This window comes from Macadamia integrifolia, chromosome 13 (genome assembly GCF_013358625.1).
Source record: "Macadamia integrifolia cultivar HAES 741 chromosome 13, SCU_Mint_v3, whole genome shotgun sequence".
Classification (NCBI taxonomy): Eukaryota; Viridiplantae; Streptophyta; class Magnoliopsida; order Proteales; family Proteaceae; genus Macadamia; species Macadamia integrifolia.
Genome location: NC_056569.1, coordinates 20,209,600 through 20,234,268, shown reverse-complemented (window position 1 = coordinate 20,234,268; position 24,669 = coordinate 20,209,600). Strand labels below are relative to the sequence as shown.

The following is a 24,669-nucleotide window of genomic DNA, read 5'->3' as shown; positions in this document are numbered from 1 at the left end:
TGCACAATCATTCGGGAGCTTTGCGGACTCAGAAATCAGAAGGGTTCTTGAATGACTTGTCCAGGCGAGACGATTAAAATTGGACAACGCCAACATTTGGATTGATGCGGAGGGTCTAATGTACATGATGCAACAGGGAATGAAAGAATGGCCATGGGAAGTGTTTCCTTATCTCATAGACATCAAGGATTCTTAAAGTGGGGCAAGATTTTAAATTAACCAGATGTTTTGTTATTATAACACATCATCTACCCAAATGGGCTAGGAAGAACGATATTAAACATGTGGTGTATGATAACTCTACTGCCGAGCTACTCTTCTACCTAGACCCAGCCCCTGAACATGTGATATAACTGCCCCCTCTTTTTCTGTCCTCACTGTACCTACTTTTCCTCCAAACATGCACATAATAGAAATAAATCCACTCCTGTGATCCTCAGCCAGTTCTGGATTAAACAGATACATATAGATACAATGCCATTTCAGAAGAGAAGATATGAAGAATCAAGAACAGAAATGTGTTTTTAACCCAAGCTTCGACCACGAAGACATGCCAAATCCATTACCTGAGAATGATCCACAAATAGATTTACATGAAAATGCATACCACAACAAAGATAATTCTCATTTTGTAAATATTTCAGAACCAAGGCATCCCAAAGAATATCTAAAGAAAATAAAAGCTTGAAAAAGTGAAGACAGTACTCTTGGTCCATAATATTTAATAAATCACTCTGGAGGTTTTGGGGTTTGATGATTCAAACATGGACTTCTCAAGTCCTAGGTGCTCACCTATGATCGTTGCAACAATGTCAGCATGCAGAGAATCAATATTTACACATCATCTGCATCTATCATGACAATGTCTGCTCCAGCTTCCAAACATCTCTCGGCCCTTCTTATCAACAAGTCTACATCTTCAACAATTTCTGGGGAAGAAGGGAGCAACAAGACCAGTATAAAATTTTCTACTAGCACAGAGACACCTCTCAAAACCAAGTAGAATGCAAAAAATATTTAATGTTTGATTTGAATAGCATCCTCAAGGTCTTGGAATCAGAATAACATAATACGGCTAGTCCTCATTGTTAACACTCAACATAGGATTGGAGAAACTTGGAATAGTCCCGAGTACTAAACAAGAATCAAAATGATAACAGCCTTCTAAGCCTCAACCATAAAACTACTGGCGTTGACAAAGTAGAAAGTGGTTCCCATGTACCCATTAATTAGACCAAAAAATCACTTTTCGTAAATGGTTTCATAATCTCCAGATTTCACTCCTTATGGATTACTACTGTCAATATTTTGGCATCCAAGAACAATTGATCATTTCAACCAACTCAAAAAATAAATAAAAAATAAATAAAAAAATGAACAGTTGATCATAATAGGGTTAGCTGATCCTTCCAGTCTTTGCATATCATATACTCATAAATTAAAATCAATTTTTACTCTTGCCAACACATACTGGAAATGTATTTTAAATCAGTTTTTGAATTCATGATAGCACTAGATTGTACACTTATTTATGTGTGCAACGTAAGGTTTTAAACCTGTAAAGTTTTCTAATACCAGATGTTTGGGGCACTGGAGCTACATATGTCCCAAATGCTCTATCCCCGATACTTGGATTGTCAGACTCGTTTGACCTTCACAGAGAACTGAGGCTTGGCTCTCAAGCGACCACTCTTTATCATGTGTACAAATCTCAGCAGAGTATCTTCTGGGACTTTAAGTGACCCAATGTTCAGCTCAATTGTGGCAAATCCTAGATTCTTAATTCCTGTGAAGATGAATAAAAATAAAATATTAAAGAAAAATTAATAATGAAGATAAAATTTTAATCTCAACAAACCTCCTCCAGATGTTGCTTAAAAGCATAGGGTCCTTTTGTGAAGCAAATGTTCAGCCCAGTCCCCTGTACTGACATAGACATCATGTCTGTGGGCCATGTCAGTTACTTCTTTGATAAAATGCTTTGGCATCAGACTATGAGAACACCCCCCCCCCCGAGAACTTCAAACCATCCACAAACTATCCTCTAGACTCGAAAAGATCCCTCAATGCATTAAAAAAGTAATAAAATTAATAGGAAAAAGTATCAGAGCTGATATGATCATAGAACATTGGAACCATGGATATGGTTAGTAGTGAGATATCAAAAACCAAAACCCTTGTAAATTGTAATCTGCAGGACCACCAGATTCCAAAACCTGAAGTGGTGGTTCATAGTATTTGCATCCATGTTCCTATTGTCAAGGACCAATTACATTTTATTTAACCTAACCAACCACAGGATTTCCCTACTCCTATCGAATGTAATGTCAGCAATATTAATTACAGCTAGTCTCTTGGTACCCATCACTTTCAACATCCAAGTATCTCCTCGGCTTAAAATATTTGTTCATCAACTTGATCGTCATTATCTCTTGCATGCATCAGTAAGCATATAAGGGAGGGATATCTCCATAAACTCTAAATACAGAAAATTGAACCATAGAACATAAATTCCATTTATCATAACCTCTCCTATCTCGTATGTATTGTAAACAAAATGGATTTCCAGATCCTTGAGAGCTAACTTTTCTCTTACAAATTGGAAATCAACTCCTAGGCATCTAATCCTTTCATAGAAGACAAGGCATGTGGGAAGATAGGTAAAGCTATGATGTGATCAGAACATAAATCTGGCAGAGTGAAAAACGAGACAATGGTTGATGCTAAAGCAGAGTCAATTCAGTATGGGAACAGTGAAAATCTTGATGCTCCCATTCATCATTGGAGAAAGCCCCATCAGTTTGCTTCTAAGAGCTCCATGGTATTATTTTAGGTCCAAGGAAGATGCATTAACCACTGAGGACCTCCAACCATCAGGGCAACTAACTGTTTTTTATTTTTTGGTTGGGTAGATTAGGAAACTTACTCATACAGCTCACCTATAACGCCAATGTATTTTTTTTTTTTTTTTTTGGGGTCATGAATTTAATTATAAACCACTTGGAGTATTGGGGGCTTGTTGGGGAGGGGTCAAAGCAGGATTTAATCCCAAGTCCTGCCCAGATCCTGGCTATAACAAGCCCAAGACTTTGCCAGTTGTGTTAGCTGGCACCTTCATAATGCCAATGAGTTGGGTACACAGAAGACCACAGCTGATGGGCATGTTTCAAATACGGAGTGTTCTTTTAATAACCGTTCAGGTTTAGTTGAAGTTTGATGCGTAAATTAGCATACTACATTAATAATATACTGAACCTAAGGTTAAGTAAGTGAGGTAATGTAATATACCAACCATGAAACAATGCAGAGTAAAATCAGGAAGTGTTTACCAGAGTATATGGAAGTTAGAGAAACAGGTACTGAGTAAGGCTTTAAACAGTTCATTTTAGTGCAGATAAATAGGTAAATGATACACTCTCACTAAGCAAGAAAAATTTAGCTGTTTGATGCAGCAAGAAAGAAGAGTGATGGGCCCTCATTCTTGAGCAAAATTCACCATCTGGATAAAAATTGGCTCAGCGATGGAAATATTGTTGCTTTTGATGATAACGGTATCATCACTGTAAACTAAATCGACTAGTACTAACATAGTTATGTCCATTCTATGAGTACAAATAAAACAGTAACTTGTCGCTTTCAAAAGTTAACGAGAAATAAAATGTGGCCTTTCCATCCCTCAACCTTGCAATTTAATTTATTTAAAGGAATATCTTCAGCAGAAGCTCAACTAAGGGTGTCTAAAACTTTCATGCAATATATCAATGAGAAAATGTTTGACAACAAAAACGAATGAGAGCATGTTCATCAAGAAAAGCATAATCTGGCATCCTTATTGACTTGAGGCAGACCAGATCAACCTTTAAAACCCATGATCAATTTTCCCTTCAAGTAGGACCTTGCTTATCGACAATGAAAGAATGAATAAGATATTCAAAGACCACATCATTTATCAGCTTTGTACTTTACAACACTAAGAAGATTCTTAAAAAATTTAGAACATATTCAAAAGCCGCATAATTATCAGCAGTGAACTTTAAACCACTACGAAGATTCTTCAAAAATTTAGAACATGCAATAACATCCTTCAAAACCTATTGGATTGAAAGTAGATCATGAGAAATACCAACACTATGGAGATCAAAAACTGCCCCATTGGCCCATTGCCAACCTGTATCAAATCAGGGCCCAATAATACTTCAAGATTCCTAAGTTCCATACTTGATTGGTTGGCAGAGCCCAAATCATAATTCCAATCAGCAACAGAACCAATTAAAGGACAGGTGACCATGGCTATTAGTTGAGTGCAAAATTGTTTTGTTAATTATGAACAAAATTACATACTAAGTGCAAGATGGGCAGGAGCCAGGCTACATGGTATCCTCCTTAATTGCAGCCTTGGTCATGGCTTGTAATTACATTTATATTGGAAGGAAGATAAACTTACAAGACCATTTGATTTTAAAAGCAGATAAATTTCAAAACTTTATAGAGGAATTACGTTCAAAGAGAACCTTCTGAAGTTATTCCTGTGAAAACAACATTTAGATTCTGAGTGCCATTATTGAGGCAATGTCATCAGAAGAAAAAGAGGGCAGATTCCGAAGTTGTGTTCAAGTAGAGCCGGTGGCTCAGTGGTAGACTCAGCAAATCATCAATCGTGCGAGATCTGACTGAATGTTAACATACACAAACTAACCATTCTGAGACAAATCTGGCCAGAATTTAAAGCAAAAGGTCCAGATTAGAAATTGGTTATTCAGCAGCCAGAAGATTAACGGAAACTCCCAATGTTTTTTAAGGTAATGTGTGATGGATACCACTTTCCCCTGGTCATTTATAAATGCAACCTCAGTTGCATCAGCCGTTCCCTCAACTGAGAAGCAAAAACAATAGGCAAGAGACATCCATAGAGTAAAGGAAGTGGTCTAACTGATGATTTGAGATAATAACAGACTTAGATATAAATTTCATTATGATGGCTGTTTCAGGTTGGTCCCAAAAATGGAAATTTTAAATATTTCCACATTTCGATGAAATTTTCCAGTCATGATAAAAGATATTCAAAAAATATCGTTCCCTAAAATGTTATCTATATACCGTGGTACAGATCTTTTGACACGTAAGTACTTACTTAAGAAGAGGTTTCTTTGAAGGAGTTTTAGTAAATATGAGCTAAAATAGGATCTTTTTCATATTACAGGCAACTGAATGAGGAACCAGGTTTAACCTAAAACTTTTTGTTAAAATATTTAAAGAAAATTATCATTGATTTGAGTTTTTTAATAAAGATTCCAAATGGACTGTTCTTCTGTGTTTCGCTTTCAGGTGTGAAATCCGAAATAGGCCAAAATGGACCCAAAAAAGCTGAAAACCCTGAATTTTTAAGCAAGAAAAATTTTAGTGAAGAGGTTGCTTTATTTTGGTGACCAAAACGAAAAGTTTCAGGTCTTTGAGAAGAAACTAAACGAAGATGATAACTAAGGCAACTAATCTTGCTTCACCAAGCGATATAGACACGGTTGAGTGAAGGGGTCAGGGTGGCTTGATCATCTGGTATAGAGAGGTTGCTAGAACATGAAGATTCCACAGAAGGAACTTGGGCAGACAGGGGACCATCAATATTACCAATTACCTGGCACCTCCAGAGAAGAAAGTTGGTGATTGTGAATGGGAGAACTTGAACTGAAGATTGAGGCAAAGGGAGAGCAGGAATACAGATTTTTCGAGGTAGCATTAAAGTTTTTTAGGGAAGAAAACAAAGAGGTTGCCATGTGAGCAGCTTCAATGCTGCACGCTGTGAGAAATATATCAAAACAATGAATACAATGGATAAATTTCTCACTCATTACACTCTTTGAGAGGAAATGTGTTGTATTAGTAAATTCTCAGTCAATGCTTACAATTGAATAGTTTTGTTAGATATCGAAGCTATCTCAGTTTAATTAACCACCAAAAAAAAAAAAAAGGGGACCTTGGTCATGTTTTTCTACAACTCAACAAACCATATCTCAGTCTAAATATTAAAAAGCAATACTAGAAATCACAGTGCAGTTACCTAATCATACATTATAATCCCAGTACTCATCATGAAAATAAGATTAGAAATATTAACTAATACCTCCTCAAAAAGCATTCACTTTGAATTTTTTTTCCCCCTTCAACTTTTCTTCATAATATCTAGAGCTTTAAAAATCACAGTCCCTTCTACCCACACTTCTTCACATCCCTATTCTGAACTTGTTCCAACTTCCAATAGCTTCTCACAAAAACACAAACTCATTGCATAGCCCTAATCCTCTAATCCGCTCAAGAAAAGAAATTCAGTTCCTACTATTCAGATAGCCTTTAAATTTCAGGCATTTTCCTTCTAAAATTGACCAAAACAATTTACCTTTCTCTGGGAGGTCCCAATGTCCTATATACTTATCAATTGAAAATTTAAGTTGTAAGAACACAGAGCCAATAATCTCAACTTCTCTAACGGATGTAACACTTTCGCAATTATCCGCAGAGGAAAAAAAAAAAACGAAATCGAATAAAACCAACACAAGTTGAGCTGTTCGTGACAAAATATTGCCACAAGAAATGTCCATAATCCTCTGAGGAGAAACATTTGGCAGCTGAGTTCAGTTTCAGACGCTTCAATACAAACACAGTAATCACCGAATCAACAAAAGAATCTAAGCACGGCCAAGAAAAAGGAAGAGAATGAAGAAGCAATCCAAAATTCGGAAAAAAATCCAGAGAAATCGTAAATGGAAGAAATAAAATGTACAAATCAAAGAAAGGAATGTTAGTGGAGTAAAGAATAGCAGACCTGAAGAACGTTTTGGGTCAAAATAGTGTAATTGGGGGCTGTCATCTCTGCAAGTCCATATCTCCGAGGCTTCTCTGGTCGATCTTCGTCTTCGTAAAAGCTCTTCCATCGATCGGCAGACGTCTTTAACACGGACACACACAGAAAGAGGGGGCTAGGAGAGATGTGATTACTCCGTTCAGCTTTGGGTTGCTACTCTTACTCCACTCTGGTTTTGAAATGTTTGTTTGATCGTGTTGAACGGTATTCTGTGGGAATTGAGAGAGAGAGAGAGAGAGAGAGAGAGAGGTCTTAAATGAAGAATAATGAAATGTCTATTCGATCCTCATAAGTGATTGAATATTTAGCGCCCATATCCCCCCCCCCCCCCAAAAAAAATGAATGGTTAACAATAATTACGGTGAGCTATGGTGTGCAAAAAGCTCATGTTCGGTTTCAAGTTTGAACCTCCTATCTGCTGCTAAGCTGGTTGATTTCCTAATGATTAACTCGACTATAATTAATCTTCTAACAGTTAACTCAACCACTTCTAGTTAAACTATGCCTATCAGTGTGATTGGGTTAGCATCTGCTGACCAGTCATGGACTAATTATCCTCTAGACAACCTTAAATATTTATGGGAGAAGATTCTTTGAGCAATGGTCATAGAGAAGCACACTAATGAGATGTGATGGGATGATTTTGTAAATAAGTTGGTAACGATGTCATTTATGTGTGTGTGTGTGTGTGAGAGAGAGAGAGAGAGAGAGAGAGAGAGAGAGAGAGAGGTGTTAGCATGCTATCATGTGGTGGCTCAGAGAACCTTTTCCCATATTTTATAATAGTTTCATATATTTTTCTAAAGAAAAAAAAATCTCTTTCTACAATGATGAAAGTTGGACAATGCGGAAAGGATCATCCTACCAGTAGAGTGGATCATTCACAAATAATTAATGAGACAATTTCGATCATTATCTGAAACTCTACAAGTGCAGAGCCTCCATGTGATCTTAGCTCTTTCACAGTAAATGCTTCTCACATGTACAACTTTATGTTTCCTTTGATTCAGGCTCTTCTACGCTTGTCGATGTTGTCATAAAACACTAACCACTACACTCAATCACTCAAAGAGAGTTTTACCAAAAAAGAAATCACTCACACAGAGAGAGAGAGAGAGAGAGAGAGAGAGAGAGAGAGAGAGAGAGAGAGAGAGAGAGAGAGAACGATTTTTCTTGTCTCACTCTCCTTGTTTTAATTAGTCGATATCTTATATCCTTTACAATGGAAAGTCCCTATTAGTTAAAGTTTTAGAAACCTTTAGCTAAGTCAATGAATTTTCCATTTAGAGCCAACAACTAAATCAAAACAAATCTTATCAAAATAAATAAAAAATAAATAAATCAAAACATTAAGCTAGGGGTGTCAAGCGATCAGGCCGAGCCGGTCTCAGTTAGGCCTAGTCGGGCTCGACCAATTTCTAGGGCTGCACCGTGAATGCCCATTTAGCTAAACGGGCTTAGTTAGCACGGGCATGGTACGATTAATAATCGGGTCAATTGGTCTCAGGCTTTAATCAAACTACCATAAACGAGTCTTAACCAGGTCTTAACCGGGCTATAGACCTATTTAACTTTAAGTAGACTTTAAACGGGTCCTCTTTAAAATTGGTATTTTAAATGTGCTTGAAGATGAATACTAATAAAATGAGGCAAATATGGGCATAACAAAGAAAAATATTCCATAGTTATTAAGGCAAAGACGGGCAAAATAACTAAATTACTAAGGTACTCGATCTTTAACCCACAAAACTTATTAAATCAATTAATCTATCTATATAACCCAAGTTTAGTAAGTTCAAATTGATTAAACTATGCATAAAAAATAGGGTAATTTACAACGCCACGCCTGGAGGATGCCAATATTAGAGGGACACCCCTTCTCTTTCACCAAATTAAACTTGGACCTCCTGCCATCAGTCTCTATTAAATGAAGAGTTAAAATGACCGTCATACATTCCCTATTCACTAAAGCTTATGTTTTAACCCAAGATTCATTCATGGTGTTTTCGCCTACTCCTCTACAGCGACCGGTTGCAAAGATTCCTTCACCTTAGTTCTGATTCCGATCATCTCTAAGGATATTGCTATGATAAAAGCTTCAGACTAAACGGGGAATGGGACGATTGGTGGTACAGAGATTGGTCGATTAGTCATCTTGTCATCAATTGGGCTACAAGATAAAAAAACATAATAATGTGATCAAATTACAAACCTTTAAACCGACAGTAACCTCTGATCTATTCATTCTTCCAATGGAGGTTTTGGTTATATCTTAAACTGCCGCAATAGATTTAAGGGGAGAAAGAGCCCCTATAAAGCATGCAAGTGAAAGCCAAATCTTTGGTCAGTTGGTGGGTTTCACAAGCATATGATTTTCTAAATAAAAATGTTCTTGATCTGCATATGGGAGAGGGTATTGCATCCTTCCATTATTTTTGTTGCATCAAAGTGATAAGATCAAGTCTATGCCAAATGTCTCTAAAATGCCCCATGGAATCTTGAACTGTGAATCTTCTTTTGTGTGTTGTGCAGTCAAAGAAAAGAGGGCTCTCCTCCTGAAAAGCAGCCACTTGAACTACGGTTTCTTCCTCAGTGGCTTTCGCCTTCTCACCCTCCTCAGTAGCAGTAGGAGTAGCAGCTTCTTCTTTGACGACAGCTGGCTTGAAAAGCACCTCTGTCGCCGGTGGTGGTGGTGTGTCTCTCTCCATCGCTGTTTTCTCATTCTCATCCGCAACTACTACTTCCTTTGCTTTCGTCTGGGTGTTCTTCTACCATGATTAAAGATGAAGATAGAGAGATGGGTTTCTTCGCTTCTTCGATGAGATCGAAATTTAATTGGAGAGAGGGAGAATTTGGGTTCAGGGCTTGAGGAGTTAAGGGTGGAGAGGGTTTTAGTGGAGAGGCTTTGCTTCTGTGTTGTATATAGGGTCAGAGGAAGAAGAGAACCAGTCCGTCAAGTTGGACAGCTAAATTAGTTGTGATGTTGTGATAGTTGTATCGGATTCCATTGTGGTTGCAGTTCTTGGGAACGCAGAGAAGGCAGGGGTTCCCTTCCAACAAGGGCTTATAAGGTCGCACTATGTCGAGAGAAACTTTTATTGAGGCATCCCAGAAGATTAGGGACATGGAGATTGCCGATCTATACGTGTGTCCCAACATTCTTCTTTTGATTCCGGCAATGGCGAAGACCGTGAAAGGGAGGATGGCGAGGGGTTTCACCTGCAGAGAAGAAACGCAGTGGGTTATTACATGGCTATTTTAGGTACTTCACATTTAGTAAGGGCATTTTGGTATTTAAAATAAAATATAGTAGCTGACATCAACATATAAGGTATATTCCTTAACAGTGACTGAGGGCCAGGGGTCTGAGTCTAATTTGATGAAAGAACGGGGTGTCTCTCCCTCTAATATTGGCATTCTCCAAGGGGTTGCGTTGTAAATTATCCTAAAAAATATAAATGTTCATATAACAATTACCACCATCTCAATTGTATTTATCACATAGCCTTAGTAATAAATAAAAATAGTATTAAAAAAATTAAAAAAATACAAGTAGTATTAAAAGGGGTTGGGCTAGGTCGGGCTTAAAGGAGTCGGTTCAAATTGGGCTTGTAAATGTGTCGGGCCGATCTGGCACCCGTTGGGTTAGGTGGCTGCACCATGTATTACTTATTCATCGACACATTTCTTAATCGGGCCGATCTAGGTCGGGCCATAAATGTGTCAGGCTTGACGGGCCTACCGGTGTGGACTTGGAATTGACACCCCTATATTAAGCCATCACAATTGTAACATGATTACTTGTTTTCACCATGAAGATGCCAGCTAGCTCAAGTAGTAAGGACCAAGGATGGTGGAATGTTGTCACCCGGTGTTAGGATCGACTCTTTCCTTCACTTCTGGCAGTGGGAATTTCCATTCACCGTGGCAAAGCTCGATCTAATATTTTTTTTTTATTCAAAAGAATGTGGGGAGCTTCTAATTAGCCCTCACATTTAGATTGGCTTCACAGTGGCCTTGATATATCGCTGCACTCAATATCATCAATTCTGGGTAGTTAGCTTGATTTGGGCCTTACCCAAATTGCCAAGTACAACTTGTGGAGTTCTCAATTGAAAGTAATTGGACTTCTAGGGAGAGGGGGAAATTTGACATCCTCATTACTGTTAGTGTGCTGATCAGTAAATATTCTAGTTAAACTACATCAGTAAAAGAAAAAGAAAAGGTAGACATAAAGGAACAGGGACCAAAAGCTCCAAAATCTTATGGCATGTGAATGTATAAGAATGTCCAACATTTAACAATATCAAAATAAGAGGAGAGGGATTTCCATCCCCCCTCACGGCATCATCCCTCAGCTTGTCTGTAATTTTTAGTCTATTGATTCTCTTTGTGCATGTGACACTTGTATATTTTTAAAATTCAATGGCTGTGAAAGTTTGAGAGACCAGATTAGGTTCACTATGAGAATATACGAGAACGACCTTGATCCGTGGATTTAGAATCAATTGTCTTTCTTTTCATTTAATAGATTATAAATTCACAGACTAGAGACATGTTCTCGTACGTGAACCTAATCGGTTCACAAAGTTTGAAGCATTTAAGGGATTAAAATAGATTTGAATTTCAAAAACTTCTATAGTCATCGGATTTTGAAAATATACACATCACGTGTAGAAAAAAAATTGAACAAGAATTGATAGATCAAGAATTGAATACGAGCCAAATCCATCACAGTATGTATTGATATGGAAAAGAGTATCTCACGAATCATATAAAAGGGACCCATGTGATCATGAAAGAGAGAGAATGCTAAAATGTATTGAAGAGGTACATAGACCATAACAGAGAGCATGAATTACAAGCAGTGTATACATTATCTTTCCTATCGATTAAAAAAAAAAAAGTGTACATCATCTTACCCTAAAGTTTTGAAAAAAAACATATCAGCTTCGTTATCTTTGCTCCAAAAACGGTGATTGACATGTTGATCCATCGTAGCCACTCGATCCTGGCCCTCGGGATGGGGTTCCCCTTGTTGAGCTAGGTGATACCCTACTTTCCTTGTCTCCCATGAAACGAATCTACCATTAGGAAAGAGAGAAAAAACAGAAGCAAAAGTAAATAAAGTAAACCGACCAGACAAAAGATACTTTCCCTTACTCGTTACAGCTATGCTAATCATTTTCACACGGTATTAGTATATGTTTCCACATACCATGTTGAACTTTTATTCAGTCTCTCCACTCTTCTCACTTCATCATAGAGGGGGAAACCCATCTCCACCTCCTCCTCCTCCTCCTCCTCCTCTACATCTCCAGATCAAAGCTCTAAGTCTGCAACAATGGGGAGAGCTGTAGGTGCTCTCATTTGTCTTCTGATCGTTGTTATGGACATTGCAGCAGGAATACTAGGCATCCAAGCTGAATCCGCACAGGACAAGGTAAGTAAAACGACAAGTTACCTATAGCTTCTCTTATCAGTTACCAGGAGCACCATTTTCTTGGTCCTCTTTTTTCTTTATTTTTATTTTTATTTTTATCTGGAACAGGTGAAGGATTTAAGGTTTTTGATTTTTGAGTGTAAAGAACCAAGTCATGAGGCGTTCTTGCTAGGATTGGCTGCAGCAGCAATTCTGGCTCTGGCGCATGTAATTGCAAACTTGCTGGGTGGTTGCATCTGTGTGTTTTCCAAAGACGAGTTGGAGAGATCTTCTGCCAACAGGCAATTAGCCGTGGCTTGTCTCTTTGTCTCATGGTATGTTTCTCTTGGACGTCTCTTTCTTCTCTCTCTCTCTCTCTCTCTCTCTCTCTCTCAACTGAATGATAGTGTTTGGGGATATGAGAACTTTTGACTTTTTTGTCATAGGCAACCTCTAATTCTACTCCATACCCCACGCCACCCCACCCCCACTCCCACTCCCACTCCCACTCCCACTCCCAAGAAAGAGAGAATTAGGCTAGGCTTGAGCAATATCAGAAGGGTGTTTTGACAAACATGTTAAAACTTTATTAGGGTATTTGAACCCTTTAGGATATGGTGTGGTGAACTTTTTCCTGCACGGTGAAGGAAACTTTTATTCAAAATTTGAAAAAAGGTTCTCATGCTGTCATTATGCGATTTCAATCAGTCTTGTCTTTGATCATGTGGGTTCCTATAAACGAAACTAATTCTCATGTTTAGATTGATGCGGTGTGAGGAGAATGGAACCTATCCTCTAAATTTTCTATGTTGAAGGTAGGATCCACAGAAATAGGGTAATAGACTAAAAAGGTTGCACATGGTGAGTTGTGGCCTTTTGGGACATCATATTACATAATTTAGCAATAAACTTTGTGGGTTAACCCATAATTCAACGAACATAGCTTGAGTCAACTCAGTGTTCTACTACTTAGCTAATTGTAATGAGTTGAAACGACTAGGTATGACCATAGTTAGCAAATTCGGATTCAGAAATTATTTGGAATAATTCGATTGATTAATTTAAGGATTCGGTCAAAAAAGCGGTCAAAAAAGCTTATTGGGTTTTTTTTTTTTGTTTTTGTTTTTTTTTTTTTTTTTTGGTTTTTTTTTTAAATACTGTTTAAGTGGACCGAATAATTCGGTTTAATCTAGTTCGGTCCGAATTATTCACGTTTTATATTCACTTTTGAAAAAATCGCCAATTTTACCGAATTTTATTTTTAATTCGGATTCGGTCAGAATTTTTGATTAAATTCAGAAAAATTTGGTTCGGCCGAATCCGAATTGATAACTAGGGGTATGACTAAGACAAGGCAATGCCTTTTACTCTCTCTCTCTCTCTCTCTCTCTCTATATATATATATATATATAATAGGAAAGAAAACAAATACAACATACAAAGCCAAATTGACTAAACAAGGGTGAAAACCCTACCAAAGCCCTGAAGAGACGGGTCTCAGAAATGGTACAACAAGCAACTCAATCTTTAGGATCCTTAATTTTATCTATCAATAGTTACCTATCAATTCGATGCATTTCAAAGATGTATACACTAATCAAAGATAGATATTAGAAGTGAAAGGATATAGATGACATGGGCTGGAGTGTTGGATTGGCTTAGAAAAAGATATATGGCCATTTATGAGGTAAAATTAGACCACTAAACAGTATTTTTCAAATTAAACAATTAGGTAACTAATGCTCCCAAGTAGTTTGGATAAGGCTTAGGAGACTGAATTCTGCCTATAATGGTCCGTTGATTAGAACGATCCCATATTAATTGGGGGTTGATGTCACATTGATTTTTAAAGTAAATTGATGTAGATTGATATGGTCTTGGGTTCCTTCACCTTCTAAGCTAGTTTATGGGTTGAATTCTTCCAAGTTTGTATCAAACACTTTATTCAGTGTCTATTTGGAAAAAAAAAAAAAATGGTGTCTATGAATATTGCCACCATTGTCATGGACATTCGACTCCTCAAGACTTTTTTCTATTCAAGCTCTAATATTCATGTATAAATTGGCCCATGCTATGTCTATTTGGGTAATTCCTTACAAGGTCTTTGGGAGTACTCTATGAGAGAGAGAGAGAGAGAGAGAGAGAGAGAGAGAGAGAGAGAGAGAGATCTGCTGCTCCTATGATCACTTGGTCGTACGAGTGAACATCCAATACTTATCTTTTTTGCTTTATATCCCTTCTAAGTGTGATTTTCAACTCACATTGGAATTTGATGAATCCGTCTAGTCGATTCAACTTGGTCTGGTTCCAAGTTTTGAAACCTTGCTCCTAAATTAACTAATTGTATTTGGCTTTTGTTGATCAGGATAATGGTAGTCGTTGGATGCGGGATGCTGATCATAGGGGCATTAGCAAACAATAAATCGAGGGGTTCTTGTGGGTTTTCACATCATCATTTTCTCTCCATCGGAGGTATAGTGTGTTTCGTTCATGGACTATTTTGTGTCGCTTATTACGTTTCTGCCAACGCCACCACGGGAGAAGAAGACAAGTGGAACCGCAGAAGCAGAGGTGGTGCTTAGATGAGATCTTTATAATTTGAATGTAAAATAGTAAACTTGACTTTGGAAAAAAAAAAAAAATTTTTTTTTTTTATTTTCCTTCCACTAATTAATAATTACATAATATTAATTGGACTAGGCTCCAACTCCAAGCCTCCAACTGAACATGTGGGCCCTTGCTACCACATCATTGATCGGATGATTGGAATATTTCTTGAATCCTTTTAAAGTCAATGAAATCAAGGAAGGAGATCAAAGAACAGTCAGACAATTGGATCTTTAGTTCACTGCGGCCGAAATGCGGATGCCGTCACCGTGCTGAAAGATGCACGATGAAGCATGGATTTAGGTATATAACGATACTGATACTGATTCGGATCGGATAAGTATGTATCAGTCACTCCTCTGCTTAAAAAAAGTATATATTTTTACATTTTTACACCTGAAACGATATGGGTAGTCAAGTCGAATGGATCATTATCAATATTGATTTCAACCGATACTAATACAAGGCGATGGATATGATAAATACAATACCGACACTTGAAATAGTAACATACTTGGGAAGTTCCGAGGTCATCGTTAAGTTGAGAAATGATAGATGCCCAATAAAATAGGTCGGACCCATGGTTCAGGCAATCAAGAGACTCATTCGATAGGTTACGCCCTGCAGCTGTAGAAGATAAGCATGGACCATGGCTGCAGGACCACCCATTGATATCCATGCATTAGCCAAGTACTCCTCCAACCCTGGTGTGTAGCCCTTATAAAACCATCTTGCTTCGACCAAGTATGCTATGCAAAGTCTTGCCCACTACAAAATATAAATGCAAATTCATTAAAGTCATTTGCTTTTACGTGAAAAGAAGGAAACAAAAATGTGATTCAAATAAGCTCGTCTCGGGTGCACCTCTCGGAGAGAGAGATCCCTTTGTTGATAAATGGCGGAGAGGCCAATAGCTCCGGCTATTGAGCCTTCTACTACTGTGGAGCAAAGGAGGCGGATAGGGAGAGAAGGTGGAGAGAAGAGTTCTTCTGTTTCCATAACCCAAGGTGGAGGATCTCATGCTGCTGTTCTCAAAGGCGTGCCTTGGGTATCTTGTTTCTCGTCATCACCAGTGCAAAAGGGAGAGGGTTAGAATCTGAAATTCATTGCACCTGCTGTTGTTAATGGGAACACTGTTGCTCATTGTCCAGCGGATATTGTAAAAGAAGAAATGGAGAAATGGAAGGGTGCGTTGATTGGCCACTTCATTGGTCAATGACCATCTTTTCAATTTATAAGAGATAGCTTATTGTTTCAATGGAAAATTTCAGGTCACGTTGATGTAAACGTGCTCGATAGTGGTTTGTTCGTTTTCAGATTTAACGTTGAGGAGGATCGACTAAAAGTTCTTGAGGGAGGACTTTGGTTTGTCCAGAAAAAGCCTTTCATTATCTGGCCTTGGAGTCCATGCGCTTCTCTTGATAAGATTAATCTTTGTTCTATTCCCCTTTGGATAAGTTTACCAAATCTCCCATTTCATTATTGGAGTTCTGAATCATTGAGTAGAATTAGGAGTGTGATAGGGAAGCCCCTTGTTACAGATAAGAGAACGATGACAAAGGAGAGGCTGTCATTTGCATGCTTATGTGTGGAGGTAAACGTTGGAGATGAGTTGCTGAGTTCAGTATCTGTGTATGATGATGAGGGGATTGTCTTCATGCAACATGTCCTTTTTGATTGGAGACCTTCTAGTTGTAGCAATTGTAAGATCTTTGGTCACTCTTCTAGTCAGTGTGCAAGCCTTGGAGGTGAAATTAATGGTGATTTGGAAACTCATAAGACCAAAAAGGCACAGAGAGAATGGAGACCGAAGCAATCTGATCCGGTGGATTCGGTGGCTGGGGATGATACTCAGGCCATCGCAGATGGTGGAATTGGTCAAATTGTTCTCTACAATCCTGGTCCAACCAATCTGAATGCAACCCAACATGGCAACAATCATTCAAATTTCAAAAACAACAATGCTGGGGCGATGAAGGAAAATTCATTTGCTGCATTGGCAGATTTGATTGATGAGGACGAGGAATCAAATATTGATGAGATTTCAATTAATGTGGAAAGTAATGAGATTGTCTTGGTTAGCATGGAAGGTGCTGAATTGGGAGGTGCAATGGAAGATTCTTATGTAAATATCCTTTCCGTTATGGGTGAAGATTCACTTCCTTATTCTAAGGAAGTGCCATCTCAAGGAGTGTAATTTGGGGTCAAACGAGCTCTTTGTAGGCAACCAAAGATTGGAGATAAGATAAGAGGAGGTAATCATGGACAAGTTAAAATCTGTTCCTACTTCTTCTCTTTCAGCACAAAAGGATGAGGTGGCACTTGCTCTTCCTTTGGTAAGAAATCACGTGGTGATTAAGGAGGTTGAAACTTTCTTTAAGGGGGCAGTTTTCAAGGAGATTGAAAAAGACAAAGATTATGAAGAAGGTTCGAGTGATAAAAAAGATACTGAGGGATCGGAAGAGGAGGGGAATAAAATTTCTTCACCATCTCGAAGCTCAGAGAGGTTTGAATCTTTGGCCAAAATATATGAGAGGCGTTATAAGCAGATTGAGAGAAGTGGTGAAGTCCAAGTTCATGACGCGGGGAGTTGGTGCTTGGTCTGTAGTTTGTGGTCGTTGCAGAAATTGTGGGGGCAGGGGAGTCAATATCAGAGGTGGTCAGGTGGCTTTTCTAGCTTCATCTAAGATATGAATAACTCAAAAGAGCCGATGGTGGAGGCTTCTACTTCTGCTCGAATTCTTCAAGAGGTGGCAGTGATAGATGCTTTGGCGGTTGCTGTGGAAAATAAAGTGATAGATTCTCAAAATTTCTCTAAGTATGTTCATACAGATGGTTAGACTTGAAAGTCTGGTATGATTGCATTTTAATAGAAATGATCAATGTTTGTTGCCTTGAAAGCTTGCTCTTCTTCGAAAGTGCAGCTATTTGGAAGGCCTAGATTTCTTTTTTCTAAGTGTTGTGTTCGTGTCTTATTGCCAGTGAGCTCTCTTTGCTGATGGTAATGCCTTAGGTGGAGTCAAATTATTGCTTTTTTGATTTTCTTGTAATTATTTTTCTTTCTTTTTAATACAATTGACCCTTTAGCAAAAAAAAAAGAGAGGAAACAAAAATGTGTCTTTTGTAAATTAGGAATTTTCATTGTTTATTTTACTATAAAAAAAATGAGAAAATTACACTCCCCTCCCCTGTATGTTTCAGGTATTTCACTCATACCCCCTACGAAGTTTGTAATTACAAAAATACCCTGTGGTATTAACACTGTTAGAAGCAGATTTTAAATGATTTTTTTACCCCCTTCCCCTTTCTTTAAATATCACTCCCTCCAACCTCATTAAGTTGGATTTCTTGGAGCCATTGGAGGGAGAATCAGCCTAGTGATCACCTGAGCTGATCGAGGGTTTCATGTTTGACTTTGAGCACCTGAGCCGATTGAGGGAGAGGGCTTAGGTGCTAATATTGTGAAGCTAAGACCACTGATTCCCCCCTTTATTCTTTCATTGCTGCTTTAATTTCTTCGCTAGAGATGCAAGGCTCACCAACAAGACCACCGATTGAGTGGAGGGACATTTGTTTTGCTGAGATTTAATACCTATCCCCCTCAAAGCCAATAGGGGCACCATAGCTGTAAAAGTAAAACCTTCATCTAGTTATGATTCTTCTTCCTCTTCTTATAATGAACTCTGGTTTTCTGAACTCATAGAGAGCATACCAGCCCCTCCACTCGATATGAGCCCTGGCCCCAACTAAGGCTTCTATTGGCTACCACTGCTGGCTTATTGCACTAAGGGTGCAATTCACCCCAAAAAACAAACTTAAGGGTGCCATATTGTAACCGAGACCTACTATTGATATCAATTTGGGGATAGTTTACCATAGGATTTGGTAGTTATACTTTGTTAATAAATTTGATGGCATTCAACCATTTACTTTAGATTTCTATAACTGCCAATGCAACCAATGGATAGTGATCATCTTTGGGGGTATTAACACTGTTGCCATGTCCATATTATCGACCTATTTTTAAATCTACCATAAGCACTTTTTCTGTGATTATTAAGCCCTCTATATTAACAGTACTTGGCAGTCATACCTATGAGTTGAAAACTGAAACCTCTTTAAGGGATGCATTGATTCCATCACATATAAGGGAAACTTACAAGTGAAACCTCTTCTTACTTGCTATTTCTTCTATCTTTCTTACTTGATATTCTCTTTCCTTTTCTTCTATCTTTTTTTTTTTTTTTTACAGGTAAATGTCTACCTCAAGTAATTGCAGCACACTCGGAGGTTTCAAGTACAGATCCATAAAATGTAGGTGTAATCGAAAAACTGTGATCAGGATCTTAGAGACAGCTAACAGCCCAAATAGACTCTTTTATAACTGTCCAAATTACAATGGATGCAACTAGTTTGCATGGTATGAACCTATGAATATTATAACTTCCAATCCGTTACCCAATCCCACCATTGATATGCAAGTGTTGGAAGAGGATGTGAGGCAGTTGTGAGAGGAGGTGCATGGGCTCAAAGATGTGTTACATGGGTTGCAATGAGAGATGCAGAGTGTGAAGATAAGGGTGGATGATATAGTGAACTTTGTTGGATCAATGAAATTTTGTGTTAGTTTTCTTCCTAGGTGTTTTTGTAGCCGTATTTATTAGCTAAACAATCTAAAAGTTGGATGTTATTAAGCAAGGAACTATGTTGTGTACTGAATTATATTGTTTAATAAAAATCTTGATAGCATTTTGGCATGATTTTGACATGATTTTGGCAGAATTTTGGCATGATTTTCATCACTTAACCTATATAATCCAGAAATATGACTTATTGAGACAATACTAATCACCCCACACATCCATAAACATTCCACACATCCATAAATGTTTCACAACATAATCAACATTCCACCAAAAATTCAAACAATTTTCATATACTCCATAATAACATCAAACCCAAAAGAGTAGTCCTAGTACTGTCTTAAATATTAAATCCATCAATCAATAAAAAGTTTTCATTAACATTACAAACATTCACTATTGACCATCTAATCTAATTAAATCTTCATTGCATTCTATGTCTCTATTGCATTCCACTCCTCCCAGCACTGCCTTCTTCCTCTGTTCCATTGCTTTCCTTTTGGCTTCCTTAGCTTGCAGTTGTGCATTAACCTTGGATTGCATGCTCAACTCTGTGGTCATTGTAGAAGCTTGTGATCTGGTCATTCTTTGAGAATTGCTTGTATCAGACTGACTTCCAGATTGCTCATTTCTCTACATAAACATGAGTTTGCTTTCTTGAAAATGGGTAAGATCACTAAAATTTCAGAATACTTAAAACTTGAAAATTGAAAACTTGGGAGGATTTTGCTTTCTGTTTCACTGAAGGTCCTGTACATCTTCTCTTGTTGTGGCCTTCTTGGTTGCATCTGCTACACTTGGCAGCTTTTGATCTTTTTTTCCACTGGCCAGGTGGGACTTCAATTCCCTTCTTCCTAAGAGTATGTGGTCTTCTTGTAAGTCTTTTGATTGGTGGAGGTTATACAATACCAATTCTGTGTTCTGCACTTATTTCTTGAAGTCCAATTAATGGATGGATAATAACCCTCATAAGCTGTCAACTATGTTTTTATGCTATAGTACTCATGACAGTAACCCTCCAAGCTTTCTCTTTTACTAACAATGTATGCTGCTGCATGCTTATAGGGTAATCCAGCACCTTCCCATTCTCTACAACAATAAGTTTGATTTTTCAAATCGACCACATGCCTTCCTTCAGTATCAGTGACCTCAAACTCATATATCCCAGCAGCTTAGACCACACATCCTCTTGATTGTGTTTGGATCAAATCTAACATTTTCTTTATTCTTGGGGTGACACTCCCATTATATGTGCAACCCTCTGGATATATCCCAGCCTTTCACAAAACCATCAATGCATGCCTTGAAAGTAATGAACAAATCTTTTGAAGATAGGAGGGTCTGACACTATCACTCTTTGATGAAATTGCTGCTTGAATAGGCTTCCATGATTTCTTTGTAGCAGCATTTCTCCATAATTAGGTAGCTTTGCGAATGACTTATAATGACTACCTTCATTGAAGTTAGCTGCATGCTTCTTGGCCCTATACACTGTCATATAAGGGATCTCAACTTGAAAATTTTCCTTGAAATATGCACGAATTGCATCCACATCCATATCTGGGTTTGCCTTTAATTGAGAAGCAAGGTGTCGGGCTATCCAAGTAAAAGTAATATCCTTGTTTCGATTTCCCCTTGCACAAGAATGTTCATTGCATAAAGACTTAATCTGATATGTTACTTCTTCATTTGTTTTAGGTGAAGCGTGGATCCTCCATGTACACCCCTGTGTTGCACACACAAAACAATCACTCTTGACTTCTCATTCTTGATTCTCAATAGTTCAAAACATTTCTTGAATAGCATAGTCTTTAAGAACAACCCTGAAATGATTCACGTCATCAAATGACATCCCTTTCCCTAGTTTCACATCCCCATGTGAAGCATCCCCATCCTTAGAGAATAGTGCATAGTAGTCATCATCACAATAGTCAAATAAATGCTTCATTGTTATCTTGGTCTGCAACTCCTGTACCATCCATTCCATCAACTTGACCATCAACTTAACCATCAACCCCATCACTTTACTCCTCTTTATCATTCTTCTCACTCTAATCGTCAGATAGAAAATTCCAATCAACATCACTTGCACTTGAAACATTGAGTATGACTTCATCGGTACTCTTACTAACTGTCTTACTACCATCATTCACATCATCCCCAGCATCATCATTAGAAACAATACTATGTATAACTATGCCAATACTCTTACCAACTGTCATATTGCCATCATTCACATCGTTCCTATCATTCACATCATTCCCATCAACAATACTATTAGTTGCATCAATACTAACTGAATCAGTCGTGTTGCTCCTATTGTTATGTCCACCACTGGTTGAAGCCCTATAGGTACCACCACCCCTTCTTACTTGGTGCTTTATCCTATGGCCACTGGATATTTGAATTTTCTGCACAACACCTCCAAAACCACATTGACTTTGTAGTACATCAGTTCCATTGCCATGCTGATTTTGCATCACATCATCATCAAAGCCACATTGACTTTGATGGACACACCTATCAATAGTCTCCCATTTGACTAGTCCACTAGGGAAACCATTTACCGTGTACAGGTTGCTTGGATTCTTATCCTAGTGAAGACCGTATACATACAAATTTATGCAGTTAGCATTCTGATGCAATCCAAACATATCCAATACATTTGCATCCTCATTCACTTCCATCTGCTGGTTGGAAGGAAGTATGCACTTCACTTTAAATGTGACGGTATGTCCTACTGGTACATGTCTGATAATTGTGTTATAAATATTGATCACCATGTCCCGATAACAGTACTCATCCGGATCAGCTAGGGTAGGTGCAGACGGATTCAAGTTGTAATGATAATATATGACAACTCTAATTTTCATTGAATGATGAATGATTTTGATGAAAAAAAAACACAAGATGTTACATAAACACAAATGTTCCAAAGGATTCAAGAATATCAATATATGAATCCCTGACTAGTTCAAACAATAGCCATGCAAAAACACATAGCTATCCAAAGCATTTAATTGTTCTAACTAACTCAACATGCTTCCCACTAAACAGAAAATTCTAAGCTTCATCCAATTTAATATAACTCATAAAAGAGAATTCCATATAGCTGGTTGCCTGGTCATACTACCATTCCATAACTGGTAAGAAAACAATTATGCAGGACAATATGGGTTTCACTCAATTTTGAAAAAAATTTCAAAACCTATGAATGTTATAGAATTGGCTATGTAAATGCAATCCATTGATACAAGATCCATATGTAAATGCTTAATCCATTGAGAAAGGTACAAAATCCATATGTAAATGCAATCCATTGGTACTGCCAGATCAAATACAAATATGTAAATGCATTCCTTGAAGGAGTAGTAATGAAAAAAATGGCTCTATGAAAAACAAAAACCCTATTGCTTACAAACTAATTAAACAGAGCAACCTTAAGGCTTGAAGAAAACCCAGCTCACCTATCAAAATCAGTGTGGTGGGAGACCCCATACTTTCCAGATATGAGTCAGCTTATGCTAAACTCTCCAAAATGTGAATTTGGCTCTTGATGGTAGTAATTAGATGAGGATACTAGATTAACAATAAAGAGACTTGAGATTTGCAATTCTTATAGTTCACATGCACATAAAGGCCTTGATTTTCTTTGTTTTTTTTTTTTTTTGCTTGAATGCTTTTTCGTAATAAAGTTTTAACACTTGAAGTTCTACAGTCAAGAGGGTTTAAGTTGGCTACCAGGGATTCTTTATGCCTAGCACACTACATTATGCAACACTTATACCATGAACACCACCCACTCCACCCCACCCCCCAGGCAAAAGAAGAAGAAATCTACATTAGGCAGTGGTGACATATTTTTAAATATGAATCAGGGAAATGTGAACTACGTTTCATGTCTTTTGACCCCATATTCGTATTGATTCCCATGTCTGAGTCTATACAACCATTCCAAAGCATAAGGGTTATGAATTTCTTGGTATTTTAGAAAACAATTGCATTGAAAAATTTCTGCTATACTTAGTTCATACAACCATTTCAAGGATTTAATACTAATTTCAAGGATTTAATACTAAGTCCATACAACCATTCCAAAGCATAAGAGTTATGAATTTCTTGAGATTTTAGAAAACAATTGCATTGAAAAATGCTGCCAAAGTAAGTCCATATAACCATTTCAAGGATTTAATACTAAGTCCATACAACCATTTCAAGGATTTAATTTGGTTTAAATCCAGTAATACCTGACTTATGCAACTGAGAGTCGATCTTTTCTGCTTTGTACCTTGCAACTGATTCTTTAAAGCTTCTATGTCCTATTATAGAGATTAATATTAGGATTAGATAAATTCAACAAGGGAGGCTGTAATAAGAGGAAATAGAAATTTAATGGAAGCTGACTCTCCCAAAGCCCTAACGCTCTCTACGATTTAATCTAACCTTAGACTTCGATCTTCAATGATGAACAAACTTCGATCTTCAATGAGATGAATAAGCTTCGATTGCCAAAATCATCAATTTCAGAGTTTAGAACCATCGATTTCGAAAGTTGGAATAAGAGTAGAGGTTTAGAGTATAAACCCTCCATCATCTTCTCAAGGAAGAAGACGATAATAAGGTTGAGGGAAAATTCATCATCTCCAATAGAGTAAGGGTATTTTGGGGTTTAATACAAATTTGTAATACACTTAACAGTTTCTCACTCACGGTCAGGGTACAATTGATATAATCTATAACTTAGAAGGGAAGAATTTGTAATTTCAATCTTCTCAGGGGAGGGTTGTGTAATACCTGAAACATACAGGGGAGGGGAGTTTAGTTTCCTAAAAAAAAAAAAAAAAAAATTTACATGAAGGGAAATATATATATTTTTTGAATAAAAAATATATTAAACAAGAAAGAAAAAGAAATATTCTCAAGAGCGAACAAGACTATCTAAGGGCAAAGACCTTAACAAAGCAACATAATCACAAATAGAGAGGAACATAGAGGGAGGAGGGACGGGGGGGAGGGGATGAGGGGGGAAGAAGGACAAAACAACCAACAACAATGGGAGATACACCAAAATAGGGTCCCGCATCAGAAACAACCATCAAAGGTTGAAAGTGAATCATATTTCATGTATATGATATCTATCT

The 24,669-nt window shown here is 37.6% G+C and overlaps 1 protein-coding gene and 1 pseudogene across 1 annotated transcript; one reads left to right on the top strand and one right to left on the bottom strand.

Annotated features, from left to right (window-relative positions):
• Nucleotides 1–575: 575 nt before the first annotated feature.
• Nucleotides 576–7,099, bottom strand: LOC122059204 (annotated as a pseudogene).
• A 4,976-nt stretch (nt 7,100–12,075) lies between these two features.
• LOC122059432 lies at nt 12,076–14,920 on the top strand. Its single transcript, XM_042622212.1, has 3 exons — nt 12,076–12,299; nt 12,408–12,613; nt 14,644–14,920. Exons 1-3 carry the CDS (start codon nt 12,201–12,203, stop codon nt 14,858–14,860), a joined length of 522 nt encoding a protein of 173 aa, XP_042478146.1. The 5' UTR covers nt 12,076–12,200; the 3' UTR covers nt 14,861–14,920.
• Nucleotides 14,921–24,669: the final 9,749 nt, after the last annotated feature.

What these genes read in the sequence shown, in the direction of transcription:
- LOC122059432 (XM_042622212.1), top strand. Translation starts at nt 12,201, where the DNA reads ATGGGGAGAGCTGTAGGTGCTCTCATTTGTCTTCTGATCGTTGTTATG. An exon ending in CTGAATCCGCACAGGACAAG is followed by an intron (nt 12,300 to 12,407) that starts GTAAGTAAAACG and finishes TATCTGGAACAG; the next exon opens with GTGAAGGATTTAAGGTTTTT. An exon ending in GCTTGTCTCTTTGTCTCATG is followed by an intron (nt 12,614 to 14,643) that starts GTATGTTTCTCT and finishes TTTGTTGATCAG; the next exon opens with GATAATGGTAGTCGTTGGAT.